Below are 13,975 nucleotides of genomic sequence, written 5' to 3' on the forward strand. Positions count from 1 at the left end.
CGTGGCAGGAATACCATTTTATCAAGGATTACCGCAGTTCTGTAAGTGCATCATTGGCAATGTAGGGATGTGAGGTAGGCAGACAGAATACTCAAATATATTTCCAGGGAGAGAAGAAAGATTAAGGAAAAGTCAACTGTTTTAAGTTGAATAGACTGTAATAAGCACTGGAGAATATTGGTAATTTTGATCTACTTAATAGATCCTTTAACACAGAAATTAATCCCCACCTGCTGCATTCCTGTTCTTTCTACCACGTCGGTATTCAGCCTTCTCTTATCACTAGAAATTTAAGCAGAGACACTTGACAGATGTGTCTTCACAGCAGGGAGAATCCAGACACAATATCCAGTTAGAACTACAAACAAATTCTCTAGGATTCATCACGGACTTTAGCTCAGAGTATGGTTCAGTAAGAAGCCAGCTGATCTGCTATGGTGAAAGTGGGCAGCTCCTGTATGGACCCAGCCTACAGTGTCTTTAGCGTTTGACAGATCATTTGCAACTTGATTCTTGTGTGTTTTGCAAGATGAAAAATTTCTGGTCAGTGGGGGGGTGAGAAATTAAAACTTCCTTGCAGTTCAGCAGCTTGAGTCCACTCAGGAAGGGGTCTGAAAGTATCCAAGAGCTCCCAGAAGGGAGAGCTGTGCCCTTTTTATAGCAGAGAGCTTTTGGAAAGTTCCACCACATCATCTAACTATGACCTGTGATCTATAGGACTTTGTAAGCTTCCATTTCATAGCACTTCTCCCTCCTAAAGAGGTCTGCAGAAAAATAGTGGCATCAAAGAGGATGGATTTACTAGATTTGCAAGAGCTAAAGAGAAGCTTAGAAGTTTAAGCATCTTCTTAAACCTGTTTAAGGCTTTTCATCAGCAATACTGTAACTGATCCAAAACCCAAACTGTGGCCAACTGTTGCTTCTAAAAGAAAACATCCTGATTTTAAGTTACCAGTTTATTCTTTTTGTAGCCTAACTTTACCTTTAGAGCCTGCCTCTTTACCCTGATGTGGCCATTTACTTTGTAGAGGAAGAGTAAATTGAGAAGATCATTAAGAAAAAAAAAAAACAAAACAAAACAAAACAAAACAAACAAACAAACAAACAAAAAAAAAAAAAAACAAAAAAACAAGCTGAAACTTCTCAGGAGTAAGTAACTGAACTTGAGTAACCCAGCAAAGCATTAAGTGTGATGCTTTCCCCAACATGAGAAAAAAAAGGGCAAAACTTGAAATAGCAAAATGCTTCTTGAATTTTATGTTGCAGCCTTGCTTTGCCCTATCCACAGGGCTTTACATCACCATTGACAGAAGAACAGAACCCTAGAGACAAGAACTTTGATACTTTTGTGTACCACAAGTTACTGTTAAACAATAGGTTTGAACTATGTCTGTATCAGGAAGAGGGTGTCATTTGCTTACCTTCTGTAATCAGAGATTTCAAAGGGCCCAGGTTTTTCCTTACTGATGTTTTGTAATAAGAGAACTGGCATACAGCACTTCTCAACCATAGTTCAAGCGCTTTTCTAAAATACAGCATTACTATCTCAAAGGTATGGAGGACAGAGGTCATGTGGACTTGCCCCATTTCCCAATGTACATCACTGACAGTGGCTCAAATAGCCACCAGAGGACAATTTGCCTTTGTTTTATTTTTAATAGGTCTGTTTGGTGAAGGAAAAAAAAATGGAAGCTAAAAGCAAACTTCTAATCATATAGGAGATGATGAATCCCATGTTTCCTTATTCACTCTGACTGCAGAGGTTTTCTTCTTTAGCCAGTGTCAGGTTTTTTTTACACCCTTTATTTTGTAAGGTGAATGATAACAGGGTTTTTGTAATAGCTTTTGTATATGATGTAGCCTTTATCAGAGATATGGAGGTTTTACATTACTTCAGGCTGTGAGTGCTGGTTGTATATAATGTACAGAGAAGGGGTGGCTGCTTCTTCCAAATCTTCTGGTATACAATCAAACATAACCCTGCATTGTGCATGCCTCAATCCTCTTTTCCTTGTCAACACAAGTAGCAGATTCAGCTGTGTGAGAAATGTCCCTGTAGACCCATATGCAAGCAACAGGCCTGGACTCCAGGGTGAATGCTCTAAGGTATGGAAAGATCCCTTCCAGCCACTCCTCTCCAAACACCACCCTGTCCTTCCAAAGCCAGAATATGCAATACACTGAAAAAACCTTCCAGCAGTATCTGAGAAGACATTACTGTTATACTGTTTTAAGGGAATGAAAGTCCTATTCTCACCAGCTTGGACACAAAAATAGGAGATAGAAGCATGTCAATATGGAGTGTCGGTGGTACACCTCAAAGAAAGAGCTACGCTGTCATTTTTTCCAGCTAAAAGCACTGCAGGACAAGGTGATGACAAAGAGGCTGACAGTTCATTTTGGACCACAGGAGCTACTGCAGATTTCTCACTGCAAAATTAGGGTGCATCAAGGTTGCTGAAGTTGGTGCTCCCTTCTCTGTTACCTTCTCTGAGGAATACAAAATACTGAAGTAAAAACTCCAGGAGGCTCCCTTCTCTTCTGAAGCCAGCAGCTCTGCTCAGTGGGATAATAAGGCATTCAATGACTAAATTCACATGTGAACACTTAGAGTTCACATCTTCTATGTAGTAGATCAGAGGTGTGTTTCAGCATCATCTTCCATTTCCTTTCCATTACCAGTCCTAAAAATAGTCATGTGAATTTGTGATCCCTTAGGCAAAATAATTTATTATCCTCAATGGGACTAGAATTTCACCTCAAATAGTTAACTACTTTCCTTTTCCTTTGACATGAAGGGAGACTGAACAAATGCTTGTGTGACTTAGCATGACTAGCAGGTCTGCCACCTTCGTTTTCCAAAACCAAGAAAGGATGACTCATAAGTAAATTTGAGGGTTTGTTCTTCTTTTTGAATATCATAAATGGAGCAGACTCCCAGTACATGCATATCTCTAATCAAATGTGTTAAAATATAACCTTAAAATAAGAAGGCATATGCCCCTGCTGAATATATATTTATGGAGGCATATGCAACTTTGTGAAAACTGGCAATTTACTCTTTTGACAGTGAAGGTTGGCAGGAGTGCAAACCTCCATAATGTACTATCCCTGTAACGTAAAAAGAACTTGAATACAAGATGAACCTTCTTCCTATTTCTGGCCAATTAAAAAGCACATACACAATGTCCTATCTTCTTCCAGTTACTGTAAATTACAAATATCCACCAGGCTTACTTGCTTGTATGTTCTACTTCTCTATTTGTGCCTTCAAATTACACAGTGCTTAAGAAGGGATTATCTAATTTCTTTAAGCACAGCACTCCTGGCACAGTGTCTTCCCCTCCAAACCCGCCTGGGATACATAATGTCAGATCCTCCCCTGGCTGCTTGAGCAAAACTCTTTCTGTAAAGTAAGGTTCTCATTTATATTACATTTTTTATCTCTATTAGCATCTAACTCCCTAAAATAACAAAAAATCTTCATGTAGGTTTAGCCAATTCTGAAAGTATTAAACTCTGTTTCAGTCCCGTGCATGCATTCATCTTTAATTACCTGTCTGGATTAACTACAAGTGCAGCAACACGTAGAAGTAAACAAAGCCACATGTGCAAGTGTTTGCAAGATCATAGCTCATTTTTTTTTCTCAGTGATAGCAGTACTTTCCAGTCAGCTTTGCTCTATACGGTACCAATAGCATGCCTGTTTTCTAGCATGTCCTGCTGGCGAGAAGGCTCCGTCCCATTCTTGTGAAGTTGCTGGACTTCAGATACCCAAACCTGCATTTTGCAGGGCAGGACTGGAGCTGTGAGATACCCCTGAACAGCAAAGTTTCAGCCATTTGGGAACTCCAACTGAATACTGCCTTGTGCTGCCTTGGCAAAAGGCATGGTAAGAACAACAAAACCGCTCTGTCCTCTACCTTCACCTGTCTTAGCATTTCAGATCAAATTCTAGTTCTTGGTCTTTATCTTCAGGTGATACGTGACACATGCCCAGGACGTCCAACGGGTAAAATGCTCTCGGGCGTGTGCCTTTTCTGTGGAATGAAATACCGGGACCGTGGGCGCTCCAGGCATTCCACATTCTGCACTGATGTTGCCCTCTGGAGTGTACAGAGTTGGTCCAAACGCTACGCAGAGAAGAGAAAACCCCCTGTGCTGGGTTTGCGTGGCGGGGTTTGGCCCCACGGCCGGGGCCTGGTGGGGGCGGGACCGGGATCGCGATCGCACCGGTCAGCGCGCCGGCAAGGCAGCACCGCGCTGCAGCCACCGTCCGCCCGTCCGTCCGTCCGTCCGGCTCCGGGCTGCGCGGCGGAGGGTGAGCGCGGGGCTGCGGCGGGTGGGAGCGGCGCGGCGGGGGCCGGGCCCGGCGGGGCGAGCGGGGTCCCCGCTGCCTGCGGGGCACGTCCCGTGTTTGCAGGGGGCCGCGGACCTCCCTCCCCCCCCCCCGCACCCCAACCCCAGGAGCGGGGGTCGGGCCGCGTGGCCGTCCGCGCGTGGGAGGCGCGGCGGTGCTGGACGGCGGCGGCGTGGCCGTGGGGGCGGGTGGCGGTGCCGCCGCTCTTCGCCTTTTTGCCCGCGGATCTGCTGCCTCTTCCCTCCGTCCACCCGCGGGGCGGCGGCCGGCCGCGTCCCCACGCACGTCTCCGGTGACCCGAAGGGCCGCCGCCCCCTCCCAGAGCTCGGCTGCGTCCTCGAACTTCGCCTCAGCGCCCGTCCCCGCCGCTGCTTTACAGCCCGCCCGTGGAAATACACCGCGTCTGCGCTGAGGAAAGCAACAGCAGAGGGAGAGGACGCGTCCGGCCCCCGAGAGGAGAAGGAGGAGGGGGGATGGAGGAAGGGGCCTGTGTGTGGGCGTCTGCCCGTGCGTGGGCTGATGGCAGCGAAGTCCCTTGGCGCTAGCCGAACCGAAGGCATGGTGCGTGGGTCGCGGGGGGGTGGGGTGGGGGGGGCGTTGGCGGCTTCTGGTCGTGGCTTTTTTGTTGTTTGTTTAACTACTTAGTTTGTGTTTTGGAGGGACAGCGGAGGATCCGGGAAAATGAAGTAGGTATAATTGGACACCTGCAAATAAAAATGCCTGGCTCTGGGAGGGGGTGTTACATTTAATTTTAACTCTGTTATCCAAAAAAAAAAAAAAAAAACAAAAACCAAAACAAACCAAAACAAACCAAAACAAAAACCTAGTACCAACAATAAAAATGTCCAGGTTAAAGTGATTTAGCAGAAGACTCTTTCAGCCAGAATTATCTTCAGAACTTTCTGGGGGTAGCAAGTGGGAGTAAGACAAGAAACACAGTTTCTTTCTGTTACAGAGGTTATGAGAAACCCTAGCCATTTCTGAGATTCAGCCTAGGAGTTTTATCCTCTTGCCTGTTTGTTGTTTGCTTGTTTCTTATTCCTTTTAATAGTCAGGGATTGTGTGGCTCCTTGCAGGTATAAAAGATTACGAAACTTCTCAGTAATAATGCCCGTATATGGCAGAGTTAAACTTTAAATGTGAACAAATTTTTAAACTTAATTTTAACCCTGTGTTGCACTCATCTTAGGACATGGGCTGTTTGTTGATGGTGTGTGCAGGAGGTATGCTGAGTAGTGTCTCAACTCTGGCTGTACAGAGTAATCTAGCCATTTCAAAGTCATGAAACCAGTGAAAGCAGAGGATATTTATCTATTAGAAACTACTGGTTTTGACAGATATTTACAGCTCATCCAATGCCCGTTGAAATAAACAGAAAAACTTCCAATGCTGATGACTCCTGTCCGTGGGCTTCAGACCAGGCTGCCGGTGCTGGACACCATGTGGTGTTGATCCGGAGCACAGCGCTCCTGTAGGTAACCCTCCTGTGGTCCCTGCAGTGTGTAAGGGGAGGGGGGTAGGGTGGAGAGCAGCAGCAGGCAACAATTGTTGGGGTAATGACTTGCTTTATCTAAGTGTATTTGCCAATTACAAATAGTCTGGGATGTGCAGTTCTTTAGGATTTTAAATGTTATTGACCTTTAATTAATTGGTAGTGGCTTAGTTTGTTGCTGTCTGTTAGGCTGATGAAGCAGCCGACTTGCAACCTGTCTTTCTGTGTTAGTGACTATTGTGACAGTATCTTGAGGTGTACAATGTCTGTTTTGAAACTTCCAGATGGTGGAATACTAGTGTGCAGTAGTTACAGTCTTAATTGGGCAGCAGACTTGTCTGGGAACATACGGGTTAGCTGGTTGCCAGATTTCCCAGCTGGAAGGGACCTTGCCCATCATCTGTTCTGATCTCTTGCTTGTTTTAGGCCACAGGATTTCTCAAGTAAGCTCTATATCAAGCCCATCACTTCTGCGTGGTCTTCACTTGCCATTAAAGACAGGCTCCATCCGCAGTAGTTCAGGCATGTTTCAAACTGCCTAGTGGCTCAGAGGCCTGAACTCAAAGTGGGTGAGTAGTATCTACTACTTCAAAAGTCTGTAATTAGGATGAGAGCTGTTTTGGTCTATCAAAATACGGTTTTGCATATAATGTTTATTAAAATGCATCAGGATTGTAGTTCCTGTGGTATACGCACTGGCAGAGCCACCTTCTTCTCTTTGCATGAGGATGAAACATGCTTGGGAGCTCCTCAAAGTGACGTTGGACTTGCTGTTGGAAAGTTCTTTACTCTTCCTGAGCTGTGGTGCAAAAATTATAGCCAGGCTTCTGCTGATTTCTTCTGCTTTCCTGAATTTGCTTGTCATGCAATAGTCAGATTCAGGTGGGGCTTTCTGCCTAACCCTGCCAATCCGTTTTGCAGAAAGAGGAGAAAACACTTTGGGTCTCATCTGGACTCAGCCCTGTGTAGGCTTGGGAAGGTGGGCTCCCTCTCCTATCCCATGGCACGCTGATGGTTGTTGTGGCTTCCTGTTTAGATGTAGCTTGTAAGGTGGTTCCCAGTATTTTTACCACTTGGATGAACTCTGCTGTAGAGCATTCATCAAAGCAACCAGGGTGGTGTAACACTGCCTCTGTGTGAGCAGATAGTTAAGACTTCAGGAGCATGTTGAAGTGGCACAGGCCAGTGGGTATTACTGTACCAAAGAGAGCTCCTTCAAAGATAGCAAAGCTAATTGATGGAGGTATGATGGCACGCACTCTGTGTTGTAGCTGCCAATTTTCTTCTAAAATTCCTCCTTCCACCACTGGTTAGCTGCAGATGCTGTGGGTACTGACCTTCAGGACCCTGCTGGGGATGGTCTGTCTGTCTGCAGTGGCTGGACAGTAGAGCAGAATACTGTTTATTTTGCATCCTCCTTTGACACTTCTGGAGTTGGATTAGCTTCAAATGTTTCATATGCAGTTGAAAATTAAAGAGGTAACAACAGCTATATAACACAGCCCCCTAAGAGAGTCCTGCCTAACAAATATCACTGCATAGTGTCATGCTGTTGCGGCAGGCAGCCTTGACCATGCGAGAGACAGAGGGAGAAAAGATGCAAAATAAGGGGGGAAATCAGGGAGACCATTTTCGAGTTTGCTCAGTTGCTCTTCTGCAGAGCTGGAGGCCAGTGTGGTGTATGGATGAAGTTAGGACTTTTTCTGTCCTGCTTTGCCAAACCTCTGGCTGCAGCACTAGGTAGAGGTGGACAAGCTCCAGTACTGGCTGTGCTTTTACCATGGTTGTCACACGTGCTAGTTTATCCTCTGTATTAATGTGCCTACACTGTTTCTGGTGCCTCAGGTGGTTCCTGTAACACCAGTTGTAATGTGTATGTTCACAACCTGCAGGGTTGCACTGGAGAACATCAAAAGGAAATGTAGGAGAGGAAGAGAAAACAACACAGAAAGTGGGGAAGAGAGGAAATCTGGCATGCTGCTGCTGAAATATGCAGCTTATCTAGAAGGAAAATTGATACATGTCTGCTCTCTCTCTTCCAACACCTTCCTGAATTTGTATAGAGTATTACTTGTTCCATCTCTGCAGTAGGTATAAACTCTTTCAGAGATGTTAATAGTATTGGAAACCTCATCGTACATTTGAAAACACAGGTAGCTTCTGCATAACTTGTTCCTTGCAATTTGTTTTTTCTCCAGGTCCCCTGATACAGATTTTAGAGGTTTTTTTTTTTTTTTGCCAACCTTCTGAATGGATTCATCTTCAGACTGTCATTGATTGAATGATATATTACCCTAAAGATGCCTCCAGCTAGCTAGGGCAAGCCTGGAAGAGCCATTGTGGGCATCATTTGTTTGAAATAGAACATAGATTATAGACCAAGGAAAAGTATGTGAGAGCATTACAAAAGTAGGCATAGCAGATTTCCACTGCTGAAGGGGATGTCTTCCTTTACTTCTAGAAGTGGACAGGAAGAAATACTGCTGCTGCTTAGAACCACAGTCTTAAAGGGAGGAAAAATATTAATGACACTGTGCAGGAAGGCTTGTCACGAAATCGATGTACTGAAAATCGCCAAAGTGATAATACAAAGTAGAACGCTTATCAAGGAATTCTCACCTTACCCACATGTCATCCTCGCTCTGTCAGTCCACTCAGTGCTCTGCTGTTGTTACTCTTCAGTTCCCTTACTATGATACACCCATTTCCACAGCACAGTGTCTTATATCTCTCTTTCTTCTGATTACTGAACCTGTTTTCACATTAATATCAAACAATAGGAAGAGGAAAAATGCTAGTATCTCTCACTTTGCTCTCAGTTAGGCTTCATGCAGTAGACCAGAATGAATTATTAATTCCAATTATATTTTCTGTCTTGGAAATATTGATGATATTTTCAATTCCAGATTGATGCCTCTCCAACTTCTTTTTTTTCACTGCAGCAACAAAGCCAGCAAAGCTCTTAAACACATGCCTATTTTTAAGCTTGCCAGCAGTCCCTTTGACTTAATTCAGCTGAATGGCCTGGGGTGGCTGAGGGTAATTGTTTAATATAAAATTCTCGCTGGCCTGATGGCAGTCTAAGTTGTTGTGGTTTTGAGGGAGGAGGAGGGAGGGAAAAAGGGGAGCTGTTTCTTCCTGAAGACTCACATGGCTCTGCTACAGTTCTCTGTAAACTCTCAAAATGAGGATTCGTGTTATGTTAAAAATCCTGGTATCTTGGTAGTTGCTTCCATCCTGAAATTAAAGTCTTTGGTGGAAAATTAACAAAATATTCCCCTTGGAAGTATTAGAACATTTTGTTTTGTCATTTCTAAGGTGAAGAGTTTAGTTTCCAAACTTTGTGTTTAAGATCAGCACTAATCCCAGCATGCCTCTGTCTCGGCCCAACAAGATGGCCCTGGGTCTCTTGAGTGCCCTTGGTGTTTCTCACTCCCCCGCTCCGGTAGAGGTCCTAAGGAGGGCTGCCTCTCCTGTGGGACTCTGTGAGTACCTCCAAGGCCCCAGATTGATGGCTCCCAGAAACTAAATGCTTAGATTCAGATTAAGACCTGAGACAAAATACCTCAGTAAATTCTTTCCAGTGTAAGGATGTGGTATTCTGTGGGCGGACTTCATGTTGAAAAACCTCTTTTTTTTTTTTGACATGAGACTCATTCATTCAAACTAGTTTTACCAGGCTGTGTTCATTCCTCTTGAAAAATCAGAGGAACAGCATTTTAAGATGGAATTTAGAATGGTAACATCCACACAGTGCTTAGTTGTAACAAAACCACATGTTACATCTATCTCAGGCTTGTCTATTTCTGACCTGGAGTATGTCTGTATGCCCAGTCTTGGCACTTTAGCATCTTTCTACACTTCCTCACCTTTCTGAGCTCTTGTGCTTTCCCGTTTTTCCATTTTGCTGGTACATACCTCGCACTTTTTGTTTCCTTGCTAGTCTTCCCCTTCTAAAACATAGGTGGTAGAACTAGTATATTTGCCAGCATCATCATTCTGCTTTTGTGTTTTCCTTTTTTCTTCTCAGTGTCATCCTGTGCACTCTGAACAATTCAAGACAAAGATTTTAGTCACCCGTCTGTGTTTGTACAGTGCCTGGTACTGTAGGTCCCCATGCTTGGACATCATCATGCATTACTGCAGTAATCATTGTGATATCTCTTTGATTATATCAGGGAGGTCAGTAAAGGAGATAAACTTCCATTTTCCGTATGTTTGCTATATTTCCCCTCATTTACAATTTGTTTTGAATTGTGTTGGCTTCTCAGCAGTGCGTTTTACATGAAGAACAAACAGACAAAAATTTTTATTATGTGGAGAAATGGCAAACACAGAGCATGTTGTGCTTGAGGTTATTGAATCATACAGAGAGCTTTTCAATGCCCAATAAATTTGTACTTGTAAGATATGATACAGAAATGAAAAAATTTGGCTAAGCATAGTGAACTGATTGATGTCCTTTCTACATCGCAACAGAGGTGGGCTTCTGGGGGTGGGAAATGAACTTCCTGATCTGCCTACATGGGGAACATCTTCCCCTGTTGTAGGGAAGCATACACAGGATATAAGCTGATGGAGAAACTGATGGAAGATACTTACACTACGAGAGCAAACTAGGGCTGTTTCTTAATCTGTTCCCCACAAACTCCCTTGTCTCGCTGTGATGGAGCCAGTCCTGAAGCTTTGTGCAAATTTGAAGGGGAGGGTATGGCAGTTGTCAGCTCTGAGTTTGTCTTCTCTCCCAGTGAGCCAGGGGAGCCTTCAAACATCACCCTGCTCCAGAACACCTCCACCACAGCTGCATAGAAGGAGACCCTCCTTCCTTTCCACCAGGTGCTTAGCGGGGCTGAATCAAACGTGCGGTGCCCAGAGCTTTGCAGAGGCCAGAGGGCTTGGCACCATTGCTTGCAAAAGGGAAGCTGGCCCCTTGTAAGTACAAAAGAGCCTCGTCAAAAGGGCTGATCTGGAGAAATGGACAAGGACTGGTGCTCAGCTGGCTCAGTGGTGAGCTGGCTCAGAGAGGTACACCAGCAGAAAACTGGTTGTTTATTTTCTGTTAGGACTAATCTGAGGATAATTCAGCACCCAGAGTTGGATCACTGTAAGTTACCAGTGAAAGGGGGGGAATAAGAATCAGCATCAGGGCTACAGTTAAAGTACCGGGGTTAAAGGGAAAGGGATGTAGTCTTAACACTGCCATAATTTGGCTTAAATGGGGGAACTGTAGCCCATGTGGTTTGCTGAATATCACCTAGAAAATTTTTGTCTCCTGGAACCATGGCGCTTGAATCACTAGCTGCACCTTCCTATTCTTATTTTTTTCCTCTCTGTAGTAATGTTATTTAGAGTTGAGTTGGCGCATGCTGACAAATAGGAAGTCTGTTCACAAAGTTACATTGCCTAGTGCAAAGTAATGGCTAATAACATCATATTCATGAGTAAGGCAACTAAAAACCTGGCTGCTGAATCTTAATGAGCTTTGACATTTCCAATTAGCTACAGAAAGCAAGGCTGAGAGGTTACAGCCTCATAGCTCTTATGTAGAGGTTGCTGAGCTCTAGAAACAGCATCTATCTAACAAAGTTGAACAAATTTAGGCCCTTGGCTGGGGTTGGTCTGGAAGCAGCTGCAGTGTGTATGTGAGCTCCTGAATTACTCCTCAGGCCAGTTAGATTTTATCTAGATAGGCATGGAAATAGTGTTTATTTGCTGGTGAAAACCACAACTTCGCTTAAGGTCTTCTGCAGGTGCACTGTGCCTGTAAGACTGGTGGGTATGGGGGCATCCTCAGGTACAGGCAGGCATCTGCTCACTCTCCTCATGGTCGGAGCTACAGAGGGAAGCCAGCTCTTTTTCAGAAGCTATACAGCTGTGCGAACATGCAACTCAGCCCCATCCAATGAGTCCTCAGGGTACATGTAAGAGTTTTTTTGCAGGGCAAAATTGTTCTGCCTCTGCTGCATTGGAGTTACTACCTTGTATTTGCACACATGCCAAAACCAATCATACAGTTCTGGCTCAGCTGGGAGCATTAAGTAGATTGAGGTTCCTCTTTGCTCACAAAAGCTTGTGTAAACATACCCTCCTTTGGCATCATCCCTTCTGTGGTGTCCCACACTGACCCTGGACTGGGGCTTTTCCAGGCTCCAGCAGCACCAGTGTGACAAGCAGGTATGCATATGCCTGTGAACACCAGCCTGCTGTTGCAAGGTGTGGGACATTTACCCTTTGGAGAGCATAAAACCCTGCTAACCCTGTTGTCACATCTGGCTGGTCTAATGAAATGTACAATCAAGGGATGGGATAAAAGACAGTCCTGGCCATAATCAGGAGAAGTGACTGTTTAAACTGTAACCAAAATGTAATCTTTTCATCCTGGATATATAAAACAAGATCCATGGCATGCCCAGCACTGTGTGCATATGGACACAACTTTGAAATATGTAGACAGAGTTTTACATTTGTCACAGCAGCTATGAAAATACTCGGAGAGGGTTCCCCGACACAGACACACAAGCTGGTGTGTCTCTGCGTCTGGGACATCACAACTGGACAAAGCCATAAGCTGGTCTGAAGCATTTTTCTGGGCCCTGCCCCAGAGTGCCTAAGTTAGTTCTGTTGTTGCCCTTTTCCCAAGGTTATTTCACTCTGTTATTGTTGGTTTGCTGCTGCCAGCCAGATTCTTGTAAGCTGATTTTTTAAAGACAGGCCACAGTTGTATAAATGTTATTTGATAGATGGGTGTTGTAACCAGTTCCCATCTAACAGCAATGCTTTTGTTTTGTTTTGTTCTGAGAAGTGCTGATTACTAGCATACTTGTTTCCCAAGCAAGCAGCTTTCACTTCTAGCTGTCACTCACTTTGATTTCCTCCTACCACAGATAATCATTAACAATATCAGACTTATTCCTGCTGGTGAAAGGCAGTGCTTGACATCATGGTATCTCAATCTAAACAGAAAAGATGAGTGATCTATTTAAAAAATAGATTATAGCAAAAAAAAAAAATGCAACCAATATGGACTGACAAAAGAAAAAACAAGGAATACTTGAAAGAAGCAATGGCAAAAGTGTCTACAGTTTATCAGTCTTTAAGTCCGGTCTCTCCGTAAATGGAGCTTATGAACAAATCTGTCCCTGATAGCTGCTGTGTGGTGATATGCATGAATACCTGTAAGTCTTCTGGCTCATTTGTAATGTTCATCTGTTTTTTTGGTAAAATCATATTGAGGCCTGAACACTGAAGCTATCACCAGAAAGTATCTGTATCAATTTTAAGAATATTTCCAGTCATTTTAACAAACTAAAAATATTTTTTGCAAATGGAAATTATTCTTCTGGGAACACTGTTCTTATAGGCACGCAAATTTAGTTTTTGGCCCTTTTGTTCCACAGTATCTGGCAGACTGAAACCATTTTTTGTGACAGAGAATAGCAGATTCGTTTTTCCAGATCTTGACAAGTGGAGTATTTTCACTTCTCTCCAGGTTCTTGAGTGTGCTGCCAGAAATGATGGTATGCGTTTCTTACCGTGTCTGTCAGAGCAGTTTAAGGAACATCCTCTTCTTCATGAAAGACATAATCCTGGGACAGCTGAACATGGGAGGAAGAGTTAGAGCAGATTGTCTCAACCACACATATTTTGCTGTCTGAGTAAGGAATATTTCTTGCTTGCCATGATTTGTTTTATATCCAGCTGTCACATCAGAGCAAGTTTAACCAATGGGTTATTAGAACTTGGTTTAATTTCTATAGGTTTCTGTTCAGAATTTCCAGCCATTAAATATATTTTGTAAACAGTTTTAAAATGCCATTTCCTAATGAGTTTTGTTAGAAAAGACAGGTATGGGAACAGTGGTAAGAAAAATGTGTTTTCTGAAGATGACTTCAGGCTCTGTGTACATTCCTGCGTTTCCATATCTGGAAGGATGGCCCTGTAAAGTTTGATGGGAAGGCGTTTTTACTTTGCAGCTTGCGTGGGTGGAAAACAGCAGGGGCTTACAGAAGATGTATAGCAGAAGCAGTTGCAATTAGGAGGAATCTGTGATGATTACACACAGGTAGCTGGTGTAACACAAGTGAGTGTACTCTGCTGAAGCCAGAGCTCAGCATGAGATTGAT

General features: G+C 43.8%; 1 protein-coding gene across 2 annotated transcripts in view; it reads left to right on the plus strand.

Annotated features, from left to right (window-relative positions):
* The first annotated feature begins 3,231 nt into the window (after positions 1-3,231).
* The window catches only part of MARCHF3 (membrane associated ring-CH-type finger 3), a 32,814-nt gene continuing 22,070 nt past the window's right edge, over positions 3,232-13,975 (plus strand). Inside the window, exon 1 of one of the 2 annotated variants that reach the window (XM_042787824.1) lies at positions 3,232-4,921. In XM_042787824.1, the coding sequence (XP_042643758.1) occupies positions 4,097-4,921 (825 nt within the window). In that variant the 5' untranslated portion in view covers positions 3,232-4,096. The remainder of the gene's footprint in view (positions 4,922-13,975) is intronic. The other variant, XM_033005589.2, reaches the window with a different exon arrangement.

This window comes from Tyto alba, unplaced genomic scaffold (genome assembly GCF_018691265.1).
Source record: "Tyto alba isolate M040663 unplaced genomic scaffold, T.alba_DEE_v4.0 Super-Scaffold_13, whole genome shotgun sequence".
NCBI lineage: Eukaryota > Metazoa > Chordata > Aves > Strigiformes > Tytonidae > Tyto > Tyto alba.